At 45.3% G+C, this 24,034-nt stretch overlaps 1 protein-coding gene across 2 annotated transcripts; it reads right to left on the bottom strand.

The window, feature by feature from the left end:
- Nucleotides 1–6,588: 6,588 nt before the first annotated feature.
- On the bottom strand, nt 6,589–23,688 carry SYT13 (synaptotagmin 13). 2 transcript variants are annotated; one of them, XM_074584338.1, is made up of 6 exons: nt 23,150–23,688; nt 17,814–18,036; nt 15,757–15,891; nt 13,816–14,126; nt 9,527–9,656; nt 6,589–9,252 (listed from the first exon to the last, which is right to left on the bottom strand). In XM_074584338.1, the coding sequence occupies exons 1-6, from the start codon at nt 23,330–23,332 to the stop codon at nt 8,948–8,950; spliced, it is 1,287 nt and encodes a 428-aa protein (XP_074440439.1). In that variant the 5' UTR covers nt 23,333–23,688; the 3' UTR covers nt 6,589–8,947. The 2 variants fall into 2 exon arrangements, with proteins under 2 accessions (XP_074440439.1, XP_074440438.1); XM_074584337.1 differs by having other exon boundaries at nt 15,757–15,897; nt 23,150–23,680.
- Nucleotides 23,689–24,034: the final 346 nt, after the last annotated feature.

The raw sequence follows: 24,034 nt of genomic DNA on the forward strand, positions 1-24,034 counted from the left end.
CAGGGTGCAAACCGCAGCTAGAGAGAAACATAGGCAGAAAAAGATCCTTCCAGCTCAAAAAGTTGCTCACTCAGCTGTAAATGTGTCTGTGTGTCAGTGGGGGGAACCAGAAAGCACAGGAGGAAGCTGTGCAGCTGACTGCATGGATCCTGTATGTGGCACTGCGTACTGCGAGTGTTGATACTGCTAGTATTGCCGAGCTTCTGTACATAGAGGTGAAAGCTTTCATTAACAGGACTGTCTCTTTAATTTAACTGGGTCTGGAGCAATCTCAGTTTTCCAATTGATCCCGGGTATGGATATCCAGGAATGCATACCAGCGGATAAACCAGCGTTCCATGAAGCGGGCAAGCAGTTTAGCCCTCTAGCAAACATTTAACACAATGCATCCATATGGTATAAAGAGGTTTTCGCTCCCCCTTTGATGTTCCACTGTCATATGGATGCTCACAGTGTTGGACTTTAACCTGACGCCCAGCTGTGTCCCACTGGTGGCTGTTCTGGTTGTAAGGTGCCAGTGCTACACAGCTTGCTGGTCCTCCCAAAGGAAAGGAAATTTGGGTGGAAATTCTGGCTTCGAGGGAGGTTTGGTCTGAGAGGGCTCTGGGCCCGGGGGAAGCGTGCATGCGTGCGTGCGTGCGTGCATGCGTGGGGACGCGTTATTCCCTGCGGGTGATGGGCCGGGCAGAAGCGCTGGTTTCAGAGTGAATGCCCCACAATTTTAACCAGGGGCGGTAGACACAGGGCCTGTAAGCAAGAGGTAATTTACAGACTCAGAAGTGAAAATAGCCCCAAATCAGTGATCCCATAGAAAAGGTTGCTTTTAATGACTTCCTCGAAGTCATCGAGCAGTCCAAGTATTACAAACAATTTGCTGCTTTCTGGCAGCTTTCACTGTAATGGTTTAAAATTGCTTATTTTTGAGCAGTAGGCAAGCTCAGCAAAATCCTGGTGGTTGTCAGGGCTTAGCTCCAACCTAATGGGCTCTGGGTTTGCTGGACACCCGGCTGCCAGCGATGGAAACTGCATCTCTGGGGTTTTGCCTTCACTAGTCAATTAGCAGCACACAAAGCAGGACAATGCTTCACTTTCAGCAGCTCAACCGTGTGTAAAGACTTAGAGCGGCGTGTGAAATGCATTGCTGATTTGTAATTAATTTCCTAGAAGTGGTTTTGTGCTGTGGACTCTTGACCGCCGCTGTTGGCAGTGATCAGCCTCCTTGCTGACAACTTCAAACCAAGGACTTAAAAGCAAGATCCCTTCAAGCCAAGTGCACAATCTGAGCCGGTGTCAGGAAGGGAAACTTGCACAAATTTATCCGATCTAGGGCTAAAGGTGCCCTTCATTTTTAGAACCACTGATTCTCATGTCAATATGAGTGAAAAGGAAATTGAAAAATTCCTCTGCGGTGGTTGTCATAGCATTGAAGCCCGGCGTGCTTTTCCCCGGCTCTGCTGGTGTCCTGGATGTGCTCCACAGAGATGGCTGCTGTTAGCAGCTGGCACTTAAAACGTGATTTAGCAAAAATACCCATTGTGTTGTTTCCTCCTGGAAACAGGAGGACTGTGGTGCCTGCGACGCTGAGGGCTTGCGGGCATAACCAGAGGGGGTTTGCGGTGCTTCCTGGGGGCTGTTCTTCCCTATCTACCTTTCCTGGAGGGAAAACATGGGCAGCCGAGCACATCAGTGGGTTTAAGTGGGTGCCCCCCTGAGGTGTTTAAATCGGAGGGGGGACGGGGCAGGCGTCGGGGCGGTGCTGGGTCTGGCTCCATGGTGGCACAGTGCAGTGGGCACAAGGGGACCAGAGGCTGCTTCTCGCAGAGCTCTTGCCACACGAACGGAGCCACAGCTCGCTTACAAGGGGCTCTAAAAATATCTGAAGGATAATCAAAGGCTCCCGCAGAACAGCATATGCGCTAACTAGACTTTTCAGCTCTCTGAAGTCTGCCGTTTGAAGTTGTTTTGATCCAAGGGGAAAAATAAGCGTGCTGTCTGCGCTGCTGTCAGCCGCCCTGCTTCTGGGGAGACTGGTGGTCCCTTCAGAGGTACGCAGGGTGGGAGAGCAGCGTGGAGGTGCCGGGGCTGGGACGGGGGGCTGTGTGCAGCGTGGGGATGGGGTTTGCAGAGCCATGCTCCGGCTGCTGCTGCACCTCGTGACGCTCGGGAGAGCTGCCCTGGAAAACCAGGTAGCAGTTAGGTTTCAGGTCTGATCTGTCTTCTTGAGGGCATCTTGGAGCCCCTTCCTTGCTGGGTGTATTCCACGTTCAGCCATCACTAAGAGTTCAGGGAAGCACAGGAACTGGCTGCAAACCGCCAGGGCTAGCACTGGTAATGGCCGCAACACAGCTGCTGGATTAGGTGCCACTCTCTCCTGGCAGACAGAGGATTACAGGCCAGTCCCATTTTAATTTTTAAATACCCGGGGGCGGGGGGGGGCGGGGAACTTCTAATAAATCCAGAGTGACAGTGAACAGCAGGGTTAAGAGAGGAGTGGTCCTGCAGTGGCTGTTGCTGCTGTTCAATACGCTGGGCTGGGAATTACAGAGTAACCCCACGCTAATCCCCTAGACGGGAAAGATGGCCCCTGGCAAATGCACCACCTGTGTTCAGCTCCCTGTGCGGCAAAAATACAGCACCTTCCCCTCCACCTCTGTGGCAAATGTTTCAAGAGCATCATCCTCGCTGTGCAGCTGACTGGCTGGTGGCAGCCCTCCTTGGGAAGCCGGCAGCAGCCCCCTGGAGCTCCGGCAGACTCGTTTTGTTGTTTCTCCTTGTGCTTTGACGCTGACTGTGACGGGTGAGAGAGTGCCCCCAAACTGTCAATGAGGTAAATACTTCCCACTCCTGCCCCCAAAGTCTATTTTCTCTTACTTTTATCTGCAGTTTTTGATCTCTATGTCTTGTTAGGAACTAGCTAATTCCAGTGATGGTATTAGGTCAGCTAATTAGGTATTCCTCTTTACAGATGCACCACCTTGAAAGTACTAAGGTAGGCAAAAAGACTGAATCCAAACTCGCTTCTTAATTTTGTTTTGGAGATGGAGCTGGTATCTGGGAGGAACCTGATTCCCAGATCCTACTCCCTAATTTTCTCGCAGCTTCAGGCAAGCCTTTACAGCTTTGTTTAGCTGCCACCTTGCTGAAAAAAAAATAGATTTCCTGTGCTTGGCCAGGATAGGACTCCATTGCTGCCTGCTCCCCCTCTCATCATACATCCATCCCTTGAAGACACCCTTCAGAGGACCTTCTGTTGACTCACCCCAGTACTTCGTACCCCTGACATGACCGCAAGCAGAGGGGACTTACCCTAGAGTAAACAATGCAGACACACTGTTGATACCATTTGGAGTTGTTTACTTGTGGTGATTTACATGTTGTGCTGTAACATTAGACACAATGCCCGAGCCTCATGCTCTGTTTTTTGTGCTTTGGACTGTGCGAGCAATATAGAGTCTTGACAAACAATATCTGTCTCTGTACAATAAACACACTGGGACACTAAAGGACCAAGTAAGCAGAAAAGCCTTCTCATGCTGGAAGGCCATGAAGCATTATTTCACTTTGCCACTATTCTTGCGCAATTTGATTATTACCAACAGAAGAAACAATATAAAGTGTCAAATATTAGTATTTACTCATCATGCTTATCTGTCAGCAAATGAACCAAATACATTTTGAGACCTAGTTAAATTCTGAAACACATGAAAAATGCACCCAGAAGTCTGCCTTTCAATTCATTCAAACTTCAAACTGACCTTCAGAGAAGTGCAAGAAGTGTGGTCCAAGCCACCTTAGCTCCCAACTCTTACTAAACGTCATTGTGCTCAACTCATCTTAGACATCAGGAAATTCTGGGCAAACTTTGGGCTGTATTTCTGTAGCCCAAATTACAATCTCCTCCATTCTGAAAAAAAATTAAAAAAAGATGCCTTTGGATACTACTGCCAGATAATACCAATGATAGATGCTAGCCAAATTTAAAGTACTTTTGTTCAAGGTGTTGAAAGCACAGTAATGCCTGGGAGAATAGTTGAGGCTAAAAATTTTTCCAGCCCTGTTGAAGGAAATTTTCCATTAATTTCTGATGTATTACCTCTTTGACAAGAAATCATGGTTCCTATCACCATGCAAGGATATTTGGGACAAGAAGTGAGGGGAAAACTGTGCACTGAAAAAGTGCTAGCCTGACAGGAGACCAACTCCCCCAACCAGATCCCAGAGACATTTTAGTGACTATCGATGATCTGTGCTTTTTAACCTCTCCTGCTGTATCACAAATTGCCTAAAATCAAACTAGATAATTTCTTTGGGAAGATCTGGCTCTGAGGGCAGGTCGAAGCAAAACAACATATGGCTACAATCTATATTTTAACCAAGTAACTCCTTAATGTAGTCCCAAGTTATTTCCTCTGGCCTCTCAGTCCCCTTCTCTGAACAGAGGCCACAGCAGGAGACCAGCCCTCCCAGGCGACGCTGGGTGCAACGTGGGAGCTGCATTTCCCATCCTGTTTTACAGTAGTCACATTGTTTGGTTTCTGTCACCGGACAAGGGACTGTGAATCCCTGTGCTTAAACTCACAACTCTCTGGCCCTTTGCAAAAAGGATTGTTCATTCTGACCAAGTAGACTGCCCCCACCACCACCTTTTTTTTTTCCCTTCCTCCCTACAGTCTCTGCTTCCTTCATGTTACTGGGTTATAGTAGGAAAAATAATCAGTGCAACCACTGAATAGCCATTGGGGAATCTAATAGCTATTTTTGATCACACATGTAGCTTAAAGACATTAATTGCCATGACTGGTTTATTGCTTCTTCTCTTATGATGCAGTTTATAAAGCAGCACCCCTTAATTTAAGACACGTTCGTGGTGCTCGCCGATGCTCCTGTATTTACAGCTTCAGGAGCTGAACATCACGGGGCTGTCTGGCTCTGTTCTCCGGCCATATTGCACTTAAATGCTACTTTTACAGCTCATGTTGCTGAAGCTGCTTTGTTATGATGGCACTGAGCATTCCCAAACGCTTTGCGTTTAAATTCATGACGTTTCCACCTACCACAACCCCTCCCCGCAGTTTGTCTGCTTTGGGCTAGCTTAGCACCTCCGGCCCTTGGGCTAGCGGGGCTCGGGGGCAGACAAGGGTTGCTAAACAGGCGAGACGCAGGAGGTTCAGAGGGACAAGGGCAGGGCCCTGGGCAGGCGCTGGAATGCGATGACAAACAGCTCCTATCAGCAGAGTTCAAAAGGGCCCGGGCTGAGCATCCCTGCACCTCCGGTACCACACGTACGCAGCATTCCTCCTGTTCAGGCCAGCCAGCACCCTTAACTGCGCTCCCTTTCAGCCCCTGCACGGCAAACGGCTGCCTCGTTAAATGAACACCTGGCAGGCTTTGTTCAGCCTGCCCTGAATGCCAGGAACATTCTTTCCAGGTTAAAATGCCAGACAACAAAAATGATCCAGCCGGGAAAGATGCATGCGTTTTCACTCTCTTCTCCATTTAAATCCCATTGCAGCAAAGGAGGGAACGACACCCTGCTTTAAGACTGACGGCACCACTTTGCTTGTAAGTCAGATTTGTGGTTAAGTGGAGTGTATACACGTATTTGTCTGCTGTAAAAGAGGACATTATTTTGTCAAAGCAAAATCAGATTGCGAGGGGCTATTCCTTTAGATCCTATAGGATTACAATCTAATTACAGGGTGTGCCAAAATCACCAGGGGCAGAGGCAGATAATGCTGTTTACTATTAGTCACCAAGATGTTATAAAAGGCTCATTAAAATAATCAGGAGGCAGAACTAGAGAAATCTCTTGGCAGCAAGGCAAATATTTGGCCCTTCAGGCTTTCCGGTGCCAGACAAATAGCATCATACCATGAAGTTATCCTTATCACTATCCTAAAAAGAAGGAAGAATCACAGCGCTGCCAGGAACCTATATGTAGAATAGGCCAACATCACAATGAATTTTGGACTTAAATGGAAATAACGATTCCCAATCTACAGGCAAATCATGAACACAGCAACTATTAAGAATTCACTATCAACTAAAACCCCATGTCTATTTTATTCACAGTATCCTACAGCTTTTTGTTAATAAACAAAAACCCACAGAGCAAAACAAGAAGTCAATTTTCTTTTTGTTTAAATCCCCTCTAGTCAGTGGAGCAATATCAGAGATTAAAACATTGGGTGTAAGATTCATTGGCATACTTTGCTTTTCTGTTTATTTGTTTGTTTGGTCAAAGCTGTTTTTATCACTGTCTTCAAAATGATCTTGTAACTCCTGGCTACACCATCTAGAAAGGGAATAGCAGCATAAAGATAACAGAGTTTTCAGCATGCATCAATCTTATCAGTCTCTTCACAGAATCTCAGCATTATTGAGGATGGAAAGGACCTCTGGAGATCATCTTGTCCAAAGCCACCCCCTGCTCAAAGCAGGGTAAACTACAGCAGGTTGTTCAGCGCTGTATTCCATCAAATTTTGAGTGACTCCAAGGATGGAGACTCTGAACAACCTCTCTTGGCAACTTGTTCCACTGGTTGATCATCCTTACAGTAAATAAAGGGGTTTTTAATTTGTTTTTTTCATGTGTTCAAATGGAATTTCCCATATTGCGATTTGTGCCCTTGCCTCTTGTCCTGTCACTGGGCACCACTGACAAGCGTCTGGCTCCATCTTCTTTTCTCCTCTCATTTATTTATACATATGGACAAGTTCCCCCTCGGCCCTTCTCTTGACCAGGCTGAACAGTTCCAGCCCTCTCCGCCTCTTCTCCTACAGAAGGTGCTGCAGTCCCTTAATCATCTTCATAGCCATTTGCCGCACTCTCTCCAGTAAGTCCATATCTTTCTTGCACTGGGGAGCCCAGAACTAGGCACAGCACTCTAGACATACCCTCACCAGTGCTGAGTGGAGAGGAAGGATCGCCCACCGCCCCTTGACCTGCTGGCAATGCTTTTCCTCATGAAGCCCGAGACACTGTTGGCCTTCTTTGCTGCAAGAGCACGTTGCTGGCTAATGTTCAACTTGGTGTCCAGTAGGACGCCCGGGTCCTTTTCTGGAAAGCTGCTTTCCAGATGGTCAGCCCCGAGCCCTGCAAAGTTGCATGGGGTTGTTCCTCCCCAGGTGCAGGACTTTGCACTTCAGAAGATTCCTGTTAGCCCATTTCTCCAGCCTTTCCACATCCCTCTGAATGGCAGCACAATGGCCTGGTGTATCAACCACTACTCCCAGTTTTGTATCATCTGCAAACTTGCTGAGGGCACAGTCTATCCCATTGTACAAGTCTTTTATGAAGATGTTAAACAGTGTCAGTCCCACTACAACCCCCAGTCACCTCTAGTGACTGGCTTCCAGCTGAATTTCATTCCCCCGTTCATAGCCCTCTGTGCCTGGAGCTTGCTCCAGTTTTCAAATACTTGTTCTGGTGGGTTCCCTTTGCAAACAGGATGGCAGCCTTCACTTTACAGTACACTAGACTTGTTTGACTAAGTCATCAAAATGGGATGGATACTAGATAAAGCCTAGCTTAATATTTTGAATTAAACAGAAGATCAAGCTGACCCTGCAAAAATGAAGTTCTCTGAGTTTTTCAGTGCTACAAACTACATGGTTCTGGTTTTAGATTTTTGGATGCCTTGTCCCCATGCAAGTCCCTTAAAGCTGTGTCTACGACGTGAAATAAAGTGGTAGGACAAGGAGTGTGCTTATGGGGTAATAACATCATCACTGCCAATGACAGATTTTCAGTCCATCTAGACACAAAAAAAAAGGACAGTAAACAGTAACATTTAAGCCACAACAAATCTTGAAAGTGCACACAAAAAACCAAGCCCTGGAGAGTCTGTCTGGTCAGTGAATTCCTTCTGTCTGGAAGTGATGAAATATATGTCAGTTCTTAAGGGTTGTCTTCGAGTAATGCTGGTATGAGGATTTGAGTGCAATAGTTAACTGTCAAACCAAAAACATCAATCAACTGCTAAGGTATGAAATGATCCCACTTCTTTTGTGTAGTCTTAGATGTTGCCTGTAACATAATTCGAGTATTTGAAACTTTCTATCTCGGAAAAAGCCAAACAGAAAAGATGGCAGTAAGCAGAAAGATTTGGTCCAAGTTTTTGGAGGTAACATCAACAATAACTTTTTGTTCATGTTTAGGACGTTCCTGGGTGATGTTGTAGAAAGACAGAAGATATAGGTATTCTGCTAAAGGATCCTGAAACATTAATATTTTCAGCAGTTTTCTTGAATCCCAAATACAAGGTAACAAACACTCCAGGAAATAAAAGTGAAGGAAGGTATTCGACTTCTTGTTTGGCAGTGTTTGCTTCAAAGGCTACGCAGGATGATAGTGTTGACTGTCTCACTCTCTCCCTTAGTTTTCTTTACTTTCCTAGGTATCCGTCTACTGCACGATGGCTTCACTCTGTCTCTCATACTGATACTTTGGGCCTGTGGTGAAAGTTAGTTTTGTGATCTTCATTTCTCACAGTCTTGTAAAGTATAATGAAAAACAGTGGCGGTAAAACATGTGTCGTGTGTTTGTGATTATGGAGCCAGCACTCATCAAGGAACTTGGGTGACAGTGCCAGATGCCAAGGAGGGGCTTACATTGCCATGATACCTTTGGTCCCCTCTGCTCCTCTACAGAAACAGGGACCTCACAGAAATGACACTGGGCAGGCTAACAAAATGAATTCAAATCATCCAGGCAGCCAAATCCCTCGTTTGAGAGAACCACTGGATTAGGTGAGAGATTGTCCTTTAAATATATTTTCCAGACAGTTTCCTGGGCTAGGATGAGGCAGGAACATCAGAGAAGGTGGTGTAAGAAGAATGCTGTGCCGAGCAACTTTGTGGAGGGGAAGGTGGAAGGTGAAATGCAGCTTATTCCCCCAGGCTCAGAGACCTGGTGGAAATCTGGTTGGTAGTAATCATGATGAGCCTACATGTGGAGCTGGTGCCACATGGCTATCTGTCTCCTGGGGTTCCTCAGCATTTCTTCCCAGTGGTTCCTCTCTGTGCCCGTGACATGCAAGCCCAGGCTGCACTTGCCGAGCACGTGGCTCTGCCCAGCACCATCCTGGCTCAGCATTTCCAGCTCCACGCTGGAGGCACGCAGGAGCTCATGAGGCACCTCAAACATGATCATCTCATTCCACACAGGGTTGATCTTGTGTTTTGCACGTTTGGTCTGCTTCTTCTTCAGCTTCAAGGACTGATGCCTCAGTGTCACCTTGACAGAAACATCTGTATAGGAAGTGGAGAGAGACACCATATTAATGAGCGTGCAACAAAATGAATGCAAGAGAATTTTAACTGGGGACATCAGACTGGGAGAGAGAACGTAAGAAACATTGATCTTCATGGGTTTGGTTTTCACGTTTTAGAAATTATTCAAATCTCTTTGGCTTTCTAAGCCAAACACCTATTTTTTTCTGCCAAGCACCACCCTTCCCACTTTCTTTCAAGATTTACATAATAGCAGAAACAACAGTCTCTGTTTTCTTGCTATTCTACTCACCATTGCCAAGTAGATCTTTCAGCTGCTTGGAATGGAGATTTTTAGCCTTAATAATCACCACTAGGAGGCGGTTAGCTGCTGGCAGGTAGCTGATAGAGAGCAGAACCTCCCCATGACCAGTAGACGGCTCCTGGAAATGGAGACATGGGAAGGGTTAATTTTTTATACAATCTTGGCCGTAACATTAGGAAAACTAAATAGTACAAGGTGATGGGCGGAAGGTCGTGGGCTGACCAAGTTGTCTCTCTGTCTTTGTACAAGAGATCTTAACAGTTATGGTGGATGAGAATAAGCCTGGCAAAGATGGAATAAGCCTGGCAAAGGTGAGGGCTCCTCCACTCATAAGGCCCAATCATGTCAGTTACTGCTTTCTTTTGTTGCTGGAAAGTAACTGCTTCCTAACATCTACTTTTACTGGAATATTTAGTCAGAAGAAGAGGACTTGGGGCTTACCTATGTGCAAGTAGTCAGATACTCCTTTTTTGAGGGGTTGTCTAGCTGCCCTTTATTTATGTCCCCTACTTCCATTACTGCTTTTCATAATTCATTCTTCATTTCAGCTGCTCTTTTTGCGAGGAGGCTCTGACCAGACATGGACCCAGGTCCACACTACCTAGCAGGAGTGTAGGGCTCCCTGGGAAAGAACAGGCGATACCCAGGTCTGTGTCACACAGCCAGACCCCGGAGCTAGAGTTGAACCTTCTCTGACACCCTTAGTATGGCAAAAACCCAGCCAACCTGAAGTCCGCCAGGAGCCGGGCACAATACTTTTCCTTCCCTGCCTGTCTTCCCTCAGGCCTGTGAGCGGCTGTCCCTGCTGCCCCCATGGGATTTCCTCCAGGGAAAACCCTGCTCTGAACCATCAGGCATTCACTTCAGGGGGCCACACTTTTTTTTTGTTTCTTTCCTTTTCTTATTCCTTTCTTCCCTTTAGTGATTGGCCTCTTAGCCTCCTGACCTTTTTCCCCTTCCTTCCTGCTTGTCCTGGACAATTCCCCCGGAGGGGGAAGCAGAGGGACATAACCACACCGCCCATCGCTCTCCACTGGGACAGCAGCCCCGTTTCCTCCTCAGGAGCTGGCGGGGAAGGAGAGAAATCCCACGCCGGTGTGTGCAGAGCTGCCAGCCTGCGGCGAGGGGCGAGAGGGGAGCAGTGATTCTCTCCGTGAGTAGGAGCTTGTGACAGAAATCTGGTTTAGTGTGAGGTTAATGACCCAGAAGAGTCCCAGAAAGCCAATGTCAATTCGATAGACTCCCTTTAGACTCCTTAGCATGATTTACACACTTTAGGACAGACAGCCCTTCTCCAGGCCATTTCTGTGCTCTGCACTCTCGCTTCTAAGTGAGCCATAAATATTTCAAATTAAGTTTTCACCCAGTTACTCGCAACAGGCAAGGACAGGCCCCTGTGTGCTCCGTATGAACTGACTGACTCTCCAGAAAACATGGCTGTCATCACTGTCTGGTTTGAATGACTTATTTGTCGTGCACAAATCAGGTGGGAGGCCATTAGCAAGGAAGCCTGAAATTCAATCCCAAATCAGCCCGAGTAAATCTTTTTTTCATGCGCTCAGGTATCAACGAAGGGCTCATATGCATCTCACGTACATAAATCCTGTCTTAAATCTAAGTGGATCTTAGAAAAAGACACACGTAAAAACAGACAGGCAGATTCAAATGGCTGTATGTCCACTGCAAAAGAATAGATGTTTGGACATGGAAGGACAAATACAAATACCACCTCTATCCAAAACCACTGTTTAGGCAAGTCATAAGCTGCTTTTGTTTATTTATCCCTCTGCATCTCATCAGTTGCCACTCTATAGCTCTTGGCTAAAATTCGGTTCCTGTAGCTCCAGGCACAGGTAGATCCAGTGGAGATTGCGGGGGGCAGGAGGTGGCAGGGCTCTGTAAACGTGCACACAGGCAGGCACGCACACAGGCACGCACACACAAACACACACATTGTGCACACGTCACATCTTGTGCTTATGGCTTTCTAGCTCCTAATATTCTGATCAAGTTTTTGACCTGCCTGTATCCACATGAAACCAAAACCTACAATGGTTGGTCTCTGCTGGAGTTTTGCTTGAAGAGACCAAGCCAGAGGTAGTTTTCCTTCCCCTTCCTTCTCGCTTTTGTTGTTTTGGGTTTTTTTTAACTTTTTCCTATTAAATCCATAACCTGCACTTTGTGCTGCGACCTTGCAAATTCACACAACCACCAGAGTTCCAGTCTTCCTTTCTGTGCAATAAGGATAAAAATCATCGGGGGTTATCAATGAATTACCCGTGCAGGGCACCACGAAATCACAAAAGGGAAGGTGCTGTGCGAGGAGCCACTATAATCACTGTCATTAGCAAAGCACCGGGAGGGAAGGAAGACAAGATAAGGATATCAGTCTGCAATATCTACGCTTTGCATTGCTCACAGCAGTCCATGAATTCCTGAATACTAATTACATTACCTGGTTCGCTGTAAGCTCCCCTCTGAGCTCGCTCACTTGTGTGTGGGAGAATTACTGGGAAGGTAGGAATGAAATTTCTGCAGCTCATGGCTTTTCAAGGAAATGTCAGACTTTAAACAAAGCCCAGCAACTTTGTTCCTGGATGGATGCTGTCAAAAATAGCTCCTCTTTTTTGATCAGCTCTTCCTCACTCCCTCCTGCTCAGGTTCTCGATGAATGATTCAGGATCTGTATATAAGCTATCTGTGCAATGGTTGGCTCTCTCAGGTCCCAGATGACGCAAATTCAGCTTTCACTGCACATCCTCAGCTCAAACTGGGGCACTGTTCAGCAGTACTGTTAGCGTTAACCTTGTGCTGTCAGCCTGGGGAAGAAATGATTGCTGCCCGGTTTCTGTGCATAGTTGGGAAGCTGGACCAAGGCAGAGTACCCAGTATGTCAGGACTCCATCAGGTGTGCTTGAGTGACAACTGACCGTTGCTGTGAACAGGCTGTTCCTTGGGCATTGCTTACAAAGCAGATGCTACAGCAGATTAGGGATGCGGGGGGGCTCCATCTATCTCAGTTTAGAAATTTAAATCATTATATTGGAATAATTTCTTTTGGACATCTCTTTTTACAGCAGCAGACTGGGAACTCATTTAAATATACGGCTATTAGGCGAATATTTAGCCTTGTGCTTGAAGTTTATTTAAGTGATTCAGACCACCCATTTGTTTCTGCTGCCTCTCTCTCTGTCAGTTTTTTTTTAAGATTGGCCAGCCCTATTAGCATTCAAGTGGCGCTAAGATAAATTAGCATTGTTGGAAATGAGAAATGCTAACGCTGTACCCTGTGTCTGTGGCCGACTCAGTGGGGAGCCTTCACCCCTGATAGTGACAGGCAATAATTTATTTCAGCATGTTTAGCCACCATTCCGGTGTTGTTTTGCGTTGCTCACCCTGTACCATACCAGAGTACAATAGGTACAGGTTTGTAGTGATGTACCAGTAGCAACAATAGCAGCGCCCTGCTGCCATGTTATGAAGTGTATTGCTGCTGCTGGAAGAATAATCTAGTTCATGGCAGGGAAAAGGCTCCTGAGGAAATGTGCGAGAGGTTAGCGCACCTGAAGCATCCCCTGTAGCTACTTCAAGTACTGTTGGAATCCTTCCCTCCATTTTCCCTGTCTGTGCAGCTGGTAAGTTGTGGATAAGGAAGGGAGGTTTTGATGTTTAAGAAAACCAACACAATGCAATGAGTGACATTTTCACATGTGCCAGAATGAATAGCACTGCTGGATTGACCTCAATCAGTCTTCAGTCAAACATTTAATTCCCAACAATGCATTTCACTCCTAGCTTAAGGCTCCCTGGGGTGCCACCATATGCCCTACCCACACCCAGCTCTGCAGAGTCCCTCCGGCCTTCTCTGTAGGCACTTTCTGGTATTTCAGCTCTTGCCACCACGGTCCTGCATCGCTAATTCACAGAAACTCACGTAACTTTTTCTAGGCATAGGCTTTGAATTACAGATATCAGTGTCAGATTGTCATGTAATTGAGGGAGGAGGAGAGGAAGTTTTCACACATCTTAACTGCCGGGAGTTGCAGATGGAAGGGCTGGGTTGATGGGCATTTGATTGTTCTCTGAGATGGTTAGCTCCAGGCCAACAAAGAGCAATGCTGAGTGACTTCTGCAGTCACACGTCGCCACCCCTCTAAACCTGTCTCCAAACAAAGCAAGCTGCCCACTGACATGCAGTCATCTTGGAAGAGGGCTTATCTTGTCCGAACAATTAATCATTAGAGTTTCTGGACTACCGACACAGACCGAGTCCATACCTTCTCTGGAGTCTTTAGCCTTTCCCACTGGGCCATCCCAAAGGACTCCATATTAGCAAGGCTCAGTTTGAGTTCCCCCACAATGCTGTGCCTGGAGAACTTGTCGCAGTTTCTCAGGGTGAGAGTCAGTGTCCCCTCTGGCATCTCATCCTCCGTTAATGGGAATCGCAGGACCTCCTCCCAGAGGGTGTGAAGCACCTTCTTCTTCAGCTCTGTCTGTGCCTCAGCAATACCAGACTTGCTGACCAATGTGCCCAGTACGTAGCAATGGCAGCCAGTGTCTTGGTCCCCACTCATTCTGCCATGCATAGCTGGAAAAGAAAGATTAATTGTAAGGACCTCTCACAAAAGACAACCTCGAAATATCTGTGGCTAAATGTCTTATTTCATGGGACCCATAAAATAGATCAGCTGCATAGATATTGACCCCCTTAGTCTGCATGGGGCAGACTAAGCCGTGAGGCCATGTTGTAGTGTTTTCCTCATGCTACGCAATGTCCTTCTGACACTGTAGAAGGATTCTGTTAGTGTTTGGGAGAGAAACAGCTGAGTTCAAGGAAACATACTCTGTTGAAAGATGCTGGGCAGCAATGAGATGAGACACAGCATGGCACAGGGACAGTCAGCTCTCATTTACTTTTACCTTGGCACACAGAGAAAGTTTCTCACAATGGCTTTAAAAGCAGGATGGTCAGTCACAGACATCAGAGATGGGAGAGACCTCCCTCTTGGCACACATCCACCTCTGCAGACCAGTGTGGGATACATCTAAGGGTTATTACATTCTGCTTGTCCAACCTCTGGTAAATGACTCCTTCGGAAGCCATCCCACATCCCAGAAGATCTGTGTCAAGAAACAGTCATCCCTAATTTTATCTTTCTTTTACATTGAAAAGCCTAGAGTGAGAATGGCATTTCACACTCCTCTTCAGTTGCATCAACAGAATTGTTACCTTCTCTGCAGCAAGAGGAGCACGCCTTCCTTAGGGGGCTCATGAAACAGCATGGCTTTGTGGGCAAAACCGAAGCCTTGCTGCAGCCAGTCTAAGGACAGTTGCTCCTGAGCTTCCAGGTGCCATTATTCACAGGGATCTGTGAACAGGTTTCAGAGGTTTCTCGGGGGAGCGGAGCTGGGAAGCAGAGCCAGATCCTGCCCGGGTGGCAGTGGGACACCCAGGGAGGAGCATGCGTGCAGGACAGCTGAGATGGCAGTCTGCAGGTGCGGGTGTCCACCCTGGAGGGAAGCTGTGGGTTTGCTGTTGGTGGGCGACCCACAGCAGAGGCTGCCGTTTAGCACCCTTTCAATTCTCACTTCAGAGGGTGTGATTTGATTAGGTTTCCACAGAGATCTGCACTGTGCATGAATTATTCAGTCAGCTTATTTTATTTTCCCAGGGGAACTGATGATGCTCCAGCCCTGAGTGGAGAAGCTGTTACACTTGTCAGTTCCCACTTCAGAGAGTGACACAGAGCCTGGCTGCTCGGCCAGGTGCAGCCAGAGGGACCTTCCTCAGTGGCCTACAAGGTAAGTCTGGTATCTCCAGCTCAGTCTTTGACTTGATGAGGAGGAAGTAGGGAGTGGGTCAAGTTGAAGAATGAAAATTATCGAGAGAAAGGAGATAGCAACCCCCTACCCCCAAAGGAAAAAATAAAAATGAGAGTTGCTTTGTACCATGTCTGGCACTGAAGGAGCCCATCCTGGTTCCTGACTTCTGCTTTTGAGCTGTGCAAACAATTGTTCCCAAGCCATGCCCTGAGCGCTCACTTCAAGGAGTGACATTGCGAGGTATTTCTATTCTGCAAGCCCAGAACCAGTGAAACACCCAGAGGTCCTGGGGACACATGTTGATTTTAAGGTAGGAGGGAAACTCTCTATAAAATCAACAGGTGTCTCGTACCATCCAGATAGAGAATCACCAGTGGAAGATCTCTGCGTCTTACCTTCCAGAAGGGCCACTTGCAGCTCGGCTTTTTGTTGATCATATGCAAGGGAGTAGCGCAGTTCAGGGGCCTGGTTACAGCTGGCTGCCCTCTCGGGGTTCAAGTGCTCCGTGACACACACATCCTTTACTACACCTGGAACTGAAATAGCTCCTTTAACAAGCAGGTCTTCACCTTCCAAGGAGAACAAACCCACCCTATCTTGACTCAACTTTTCTAATGTCTCAGTATTCCTGTACCCTTTTATGCAGGAATATCATTTATGTTCCATTACCATATCTCCTTTTTGCTTTGTTGTCTCACATTTTCGGCTGTTTCTACAGCATTTGGACAAGACTTCTGCTCTCCGCCATCTTGTGCTCTAAAATGGTTCACACACTTGCTCTTCCACCTTGTGCCTAGGTCAAGGTGTCTAAACTACACTCATTACTTGTTATATTGTTTTAAATTGTTTTTAACTCGCATTGATGAATTAAATCTTGTGTTCTTTGGAATAAGAACTTGAGTCTGCTTTTGAACTGCCATGCAACTCTGCACTAGTTCAGACTTCTCTAAATATTTTTTAATTTTAACTATACAGTCTTTGTCATGCGGAAGACATCTATTTCCATAGTGCTTGACCACTTTGAAGATAATAAACTTGGGAATCTGTGAGGCAGTTTCTCCATGTGTGATTTTGAAGTTGAGTACGTATTTCATACTGAAATAAAGCAAGGTGCAAGATTAAAATGGAAGCCACAGCTTTCTGTCATCAAAAGCTCTTATCTGCACGGTCAGTTCTGATTTACACAGAAAACAATAGTGGGACCAGCTCATTCAGCTCATTTCTTCCTAAAAATCTCAGCCACAGCTCAGACCAGTTCGATGTGGCACCAAAAGGAGAACGCAACGCTTCTCGCTTAATTTCAGAAACACTTGAGCTATGAAATCAGGCGCAGCAGGAAGCAAAGTGGCTTGTGCCATTAGCAGCGCAGAGACGCTCTTACACTAGCACACTTATATAAAGCTTTAGCCTACATAGAGCCATCGTCCTTCAGCCTCTCCACCCTATAATCTTCTCCCTGGCACCTAAGGATGTGGCATAGACAGTCTCTTCCTCCAGTGCAGCTGCTTCTCATCGTACTTTCTTTTCCATATTCACAAATCTCAGGGTGGAGGGGTGAATGCAGCAATCATCCTCCCAGAAGGACAAAAATATAATCTCAATCAACTTTTAAAAACTAAAAAGACCTATCTTACAAAAAAAATCATCAGATGGCATTGTCTCTCTGGCAAATCTTCAGGAAGGTTTTATTAATGTGGTAACCATAAGAGTCAATTATCCTGTTAAAAGGCAGCTGTGAAGGTAAAAATCAGTATGGAAGCAACCCAGACATGCTGCCAGATGTATATAATTAACATTGCATTTTCTCTCAGGCTCCAGGAATCTTACATTCCAGGCTTTGGCATGTTACCCTTTGGGTTGGCTGGAAAACAAGAATTCTTTTTGGCAAAAATGTCTGAGGTGTCAGCCTTTGGTTTCACTGCACGTATTACAGCAAGCCAGCACCATCTCACCAAATCAGTGGAAAAAAAGCAGCAGAGAAAATGAAGTAGAAGCTTGAACCTCTGTTGCCTACGACCCTGACAGGGACGGTTGCTAGACAGCTAGCATTTGTCCTGGAGGAGATACTCTGCCTAATTTTGGCCAGATATTTCATCCATACTCTGGCAACTGCTGTCAGTAAAACTACACTAAATACATGTTTCTCTACAAAATGTCTGCTTCCAGTGAGCCAGATTCTTCACCACAAAAGATGTTTAAGTAAAAAAATTTACAACCAGACACAACTGCAGCTTTGTTATCTGAATGTCCTGATGAGCTCCACGACTACTTTCTATTAAACACATGCATTGAAGACAGAACTTACTTAGAATGCTCATTATGAGAGAGCAAAAAGTGCCCCATGTCTTCATTTTCACATTTTTTTCTCTAACCAAAGTCACATTATGCTCAAAAATATTACAGATCTACACACAGAAAAGCAGTTGTTAGTCTGAAGACCAAATGCTCCTACCGTTTTGAGGGAGAACAAACAGCTCTTCGTTGACTTGTATCTTCATCCTGTTCTCGTCCAAACTAGTATTTTTTCCAGTAGCTGGTTCTTCTGTTGTCTTCAGGGAGTACTGCGTGTAGTTAACAATTTCAGGTGAAGTTACTACTGGTTTGGGGCCATAAATGTTGGGAAACTTCAGGAGTGCTCGAGGCTGGACTGGCTCTGCAGTTTTCTTAACGTTGAACTGAAAATTAAAACCTTGTTTAGTACTTTGCACTAATTAGACTAATTCTTCCAATTCTCTCAATTTTATATGAGTTGAGAGAAAGGCAGAAAAGACGGTGCCTCTGGTCATTCTTACCATCATTGTTTCTTGCATTGGAGAAATCACTGCCTGTACATCCAGAGATTCTCCTTACCAAAGCCAATACCCTGCTACTTGGTGTATGTCTTTTCAGACTTACTCCTCTACAGATGTTTGGTTGCAACAAGAAAAAGATATGTTCTTATTGTTTGATTATTCTTCTGTTCCTGTACCAGTTAATCCTTCATAAGTCTGTGTTTTCTCTTGGCACGGAAATCAACCATGAAGTTCAGTTTGCTGTGATTAAGGTATGGCATTTTTTATCCTGATGTTTGAAGTCAAATCCAAGATCAAGAGGCCATAGCCACACACAGATTTCACAATGTTTTACACGAGTGTGTAGTAAGTATTAGAAAGGCAAAGGCCTGGATCATACAGTCACTTGGAGAAAGTATGACCATGTTGTAATAAGACAAAGGAGAACTAGTTGAACAAATGAGCCCTGCAATGGCATACCAAGAGTAGTTGATCCGGTGGTCATCTCGGCCTCTTGGACTATCTCTTGGCTCTGTGGACCAGAGCTCCACCTGACCCTCAGAGACACATTACCCCTTTATTATACTGGGATTTAAATTTGGATTTGTATCTGGGTTTGTTCTTAACATTTCAGTTCCCTGCTGAAGCATGAACATGGAATGAGAAGAAGAAACTGAAAGAAGGTGTAATGCTCAGGCAGCTCAAGCAAAGGTTGTCACAAAGGCATTACTGTTCTCCCAAAACAATGAAAAGTATTTTAGTGGAATATAACAGTCCTTTATGTCCCAGGAAAGAATCCTGTCTGCTCACAACTGAAATCATTCCTGGTTCATTTACGTTTGGATTCATAAATGGGAAAGAACAAAAGCTGACTAGCAAATGACCCTGACCCTTGCAACAGATTTTATTAATGTTTCCAAAACACGAAAGATAAAAAGCAGGAGTAAAACTGCCATTTTGGTTGATTATTGTGCAGTGGGATTCTCTCCAACCCCGCTGTCTGCCAGCCCATTCTGTGTTAAGTTTAGGTTGAGGGTGAGCCAGAAAATGTTCTTAATTGTAATTAAAGTTTTTCATTAGTCTCATTGTTTCCTATTAATAATGAATGTAGATGATGCCCTGAAGCACTTGTCTGTGTTGGGACTTCGTGGTCCCTGTTCACGTGTCCTGAGGGAGCTTGCCTATTCCTCAAGAAATACAGCTGAAGAAAGCGAGCAGTCTTGGACTCTAGCTCTTTAGTCATACTCTGCTTATGGAGATCCTAGCACTATGATTACATGCACTTGGCAGTGGTAAAGAACTAATTAGGTCAGCGGCTCCATCTTCTCAAGGCAGCCAGTGCATCAGTGTTTAGGAAGCCCGCTATGCAACATAGTGTTTTGTCTTGTTTAATTTTAAGGGCTCTGAAAGAGAAGTGGGTTAAGAAAGAAAAATGTCAATGTGTTCAGTCTCCACCTAGCATCCAGCTGAGTTTAGACATTAGGTAAGTTGTACGGTGGGGGTCTGCAAGTGAGATCCCTCTTTTAGAGACATGAGCCTCAGTGCTAAAATACATAGGAAATTTGAACCCTAAATGCAGTTTTCCATTCTCCTAAAATTAAAGCAGACGAACTAGGCAAAATACATTAGGACTCACTAGATAGCAGCTTGAAAAACCAGGTCACTCATGTTCTGCAAAGGCATTACTTGTAACACGCATACAGTGCCTGCCACGGTGGTCAGTCTCTGCTGTTTTTTCTCTCCTGAAGCCGCTGCATAAGGCTGCTGTCCTACCAGTCACTGACCATCACAGCAGAGCAGGATGCCTGCATTGCTCTGTGCTGCTAGCACACCAAGCACTTTGAGATCCTTCTGGATGAAAAACACCATACAAATGTGAGGTATTGTTAGTACGATCTTTTCTTCCACTTGCTAAAAGCCAGATCTTTAGTCAGGAAATCCATCAGCACACAGCAACCAAGAACTCCACTGGGTCTAAATATTCCTCTTGTCTGTCTGCTCTGCAGAATTGGAGATGAGAGACATATGCAAGCACAGTGGGACCAGCCCACCCCCTCTTCCAACTGCATCTGCCTCTGTTTATTATTTTTGCTGCCAGCTCTGTTCCCAAGTGCTGTCTGCTAATCTAGTTACACAGCAGTGTCCTATGGAAGTTCCCTTTGCAAATCAGCAGCAGTATCTGAAACAAAGAGATGGGCAGAAGAGTTCAGATAGTTCTGCATAAAATGCATGAAAGCAAAGAAACCAGAAGTAGCAAGGAGGCTGCAACTGACTCTTCTGGTCCCCACCTAGTGTCACTCAAACAATGCACCGGCTTGTAGCCATTGCTGGATGTGTTTAGGAATCTTCATTCCGCATGTTTTTCTGAGACTTTGCAAATTTATGCCAGTTTTTAATTGTTCCATAGATGTATCTTTGTGTTCGAACTCTTCCTCCTCAGGTATGCAGGGCATGTCCATGGGAAGCCTCTGTCTATAGCAAATACAAGCATCACTGTCATGGGAGACATGCCAAGTGAATAAAATGCAGTCTCGCTTCATCTTTCTTTTGTCATCTCTCTTTATCAGAATCGGTGGCCCTGACAGGCTTCAATAATTAAGTATGTCAAGCACTGACTAGGACATACGGTGTACTAATGTAGTCAGAAAAAAGTCCTGACAGTACAATTCATAAACATAGCCACAGATGATAAAACTTCACAAGCTCAGAACTCAATTTGAGATTTATTCCTTCAAGGTATATAGACTGATTCTCAGTCAGCGACAGCATAGGAGAATGCATGTTCTTGGCAAGAAAACTATTTTAATTGGAAAGAATTGTTAAACATACAGAATATGCAAACTAAGAACATTCTGCACTTTCTCAACAGAATGTTCATTCGGCTGCTATAATTTGGCCAGATTTCTTTAAATAAAAAAAAAAACACAAAACAAAACAAAACACAAAACGAGTAACATTAGAAATAATACTTCTAATTAGAAAGTCTACAATGCTAAAAGAGTACAATCACTCAGGTTATAGTGATACACTGAGGGCAGGTTGAATAATTTGATCCCTTGTTGGTCAAATACTGGATTAAGTTATGTCAAAACTTGATGAATGTAGAAATATTGTGAGGACCATAACCTAATAGCTGCTGGGTACTGGAGGCTTAATTTGACTTCATGGTGACTTAGTGCTTATTTCAGTCATGCAAGGAGGATGACACCCCGGAGGACAAGCTCCAGGGTGGATTAACACTTTCCCAAGATGCTTCCCAAAAGGCTGTATAAAAGAAAAATGTCAGATCCAAGGATGGAGTTAGAGATTTGAGAGGTTTCTGAGATTAAAACAACAAAAAGTCTCTTGTAGAAAGAGACTGATGGTAAAGTTATCGGTGGGTAGTGTTGTTTCAGATAATGGCTAGAAAAAATGCTATGCAAAGTGATATGACTGTCAAAGTTACACATTTCTCATTCGTTTTAACAGTCCACTTGGAAAATCTCAGCATTATTGTGCATCCTTTTATACAGGAGTTGGCAAATCCCTTGTATGGGTTAGAAAAGACAAGAAAGAAGCCTAGAAAAGACATGACAAAACCATCAAACAGCATAGCATAGCAGGTGAAATTAATCCTAGGAAAATGCAGACAGGCACTAGGAGGTATTCACCGTGCTCATGGGTGAACATTTAGGATTAGCAGCAATCTCCTGAGACGTTCTAAGCTCCGTGCAGATGTTCATCCATGGTCAGTGGAGCCATCCTCCCATTCCCCAGCAACCAGAAGCTCTGGTAATGCGATTCTTTATATCTGCACCAGATCTTACAAAAAAATTAGTAGATTGGGTCATCTTTCCTCAGAACAAACTGCAACAGTAGCATGAGGATGCCAGGGCTCTTTTCTATTAAGAGCCTAAGAGCGGTAGTCAGAGAGAGACTGAATATGTAATTGCCAACATTGCAGAGAAGTTCAATGAGGACTCCTGCTACACTCTTTAAGAACAAAAAAATAATAGGCAGCTCAGATAATTAAAAGGCAAACAAAGACTGTTATACAATGGATTGCTGGCCTTTGGAATTGGCTGCTATGGCATACCATTTGGTTGAATGGCTAGATGAAAATGAAAAGGACATAGGCACATACAAACATCAAGAGCATCAGCCAACAGGTAATACTGACTGACCAGCGCCATAGCTCATGCAAAAGACCATAGTCAACTAAGGAGATCAGTCAAACATTTCCCTTCAAAGGTGAGCTTCCCATTAATAAGTGTAACAGAGGGTCCTATAATGCCCCTTGCTCTCTCTTGCACAAAACTCAGGAGTAAATCAGGGGTTTCGGGTTCTGACAAGAAAGACAGACCACACAGGGATGGATGCCTGACATTACCCATACTCCACATTGCTCTTATAGTAAGTGAAAAAGCAATTCACAGTGTGATGAGGCTGTCCAGTCATCACACTCTAGATTCTCACTTGCATTTTATTATCATTTCAGTGCCTTTTAACTTCACACATAATTAATCTCCTCAGTTAGAGGGGCAGAGGGAGGAGGAGTGATCGTTTTCACAAGAAACCAGCTGTTGACAGGGAACTATCCTGCAGGAACCATAAGATACTGTGAATAGAGTTCGAGAAATAGCTGCTATAGGAGATCCCAGCAGGAGTCATCTCCTCTTTACATTGCTGCATGCCACCTGGTAAAGTCCAGCCTTCTCTCCTCAGGAAATGATTTCCCTTGTGATCTAGCGTGACAGCTAAGCAACATTTCCAGTCCTCCTCCCCTGTTTTTGCCATTAGCAGCTTTCTCTTCGGCAATGTGGCAGCTGCCTCCTGCTCCAGTAATTCTGTGGGTCACGCAGCCCATCTCTGTTTTTCCCTCACTCCTCCTCCCATTTGCATGTTGTTACATCCTGAGCACAGTAAGCAGATAAATAGGCAGCATAAATCACATGCTGAGTAGCCTAACAGAGAAGTTGCATTCCCACCCTCTGCATTTAAAGAAAAATCACAGAGTAAATTAGAGACTGTGTCTTACTTGCTGGACTGGCTGAAGCACACTGGGCTTAGTATTTTCTGTGTCCTCCTCTTGGTCCTTTTCTGAGAGTCCTTTCCCAGGTTGCTTGCATTTGCAGAAGCAGGTGAGCCCGCAGAGGGCAAGGATGCTAGTTGCAGTCCCTAAGGTAGCCCCCAGGGCTATAACTGGGGCAGATAAAACCATTGTCCTGCCCTGCACAGGAACAAAAAGCAGAGAAACCCTGTGACTCCTTCTCCTCCGTGGGAGAGCAGCTTTTGCACATCCACTCCGATTTCTAGCCTGGCTTCATTCTCCTTGGAAGTCTGAAAACAATTCTCTTGTGCAGCAAAGGGACCAATCTAGAGAGAGAGATAAATCATTCCACCTTTGCTAGGCAACAAGGCTACCGTTCTATCCTGATGATGGAGTTTCTGCTCCAGGTCAGGTAGAGGAAATAGTGATGTGGTGCCTGCAGTCTCCATATAGCTGCAAACAGGCAGTTTTCATTGAAGCCTGTTCTCGAGCTCCACTGGGAAAAGTCTGATGTGTGATAGAGAGGAAAGACGTCAGCAGAAGGGGCTGGGCCTTGCTAGCTAACTCACAGAAAGTGCATCCAAATGTTTGATCAGCTCCCTAGCAATATTTCCGAGGGCTAGCTTGCTAATCTGCTCAAGAGGTTGAATTTTTTTCTCTCAAGGCAAAGATAATGATTGCCAAAAGGTGCTGGCATGAGAAGCCCTGCTATGATAGCAATGCACGATAGCACTATAGTCAGAGTAAAGCCTGCATGGAAGTCAGGCAAAACTTTCTTGTTCCTCAGAGGCTGGGGCACAAACACAGGCAAGAGTTGAGCGCTGTGCCACACCTCGCCAGCTTCCCCTCAGAGCGCAGGGTCTGAACCTTTTG

The sequence above is a fragment of the Larus michahellis genome, chromosome 4 (assembly GCF_964199755.1).
Source record: "Larus michahellis chromosome 4, bLarMic1.1, whole genome shotgun sequence".
NCBI classification, from domain to species: Eukaryota; Metazoa; Chordata; class Aves; order Charadriiformes; family Laridae; genus Larus; species Larus michahellis.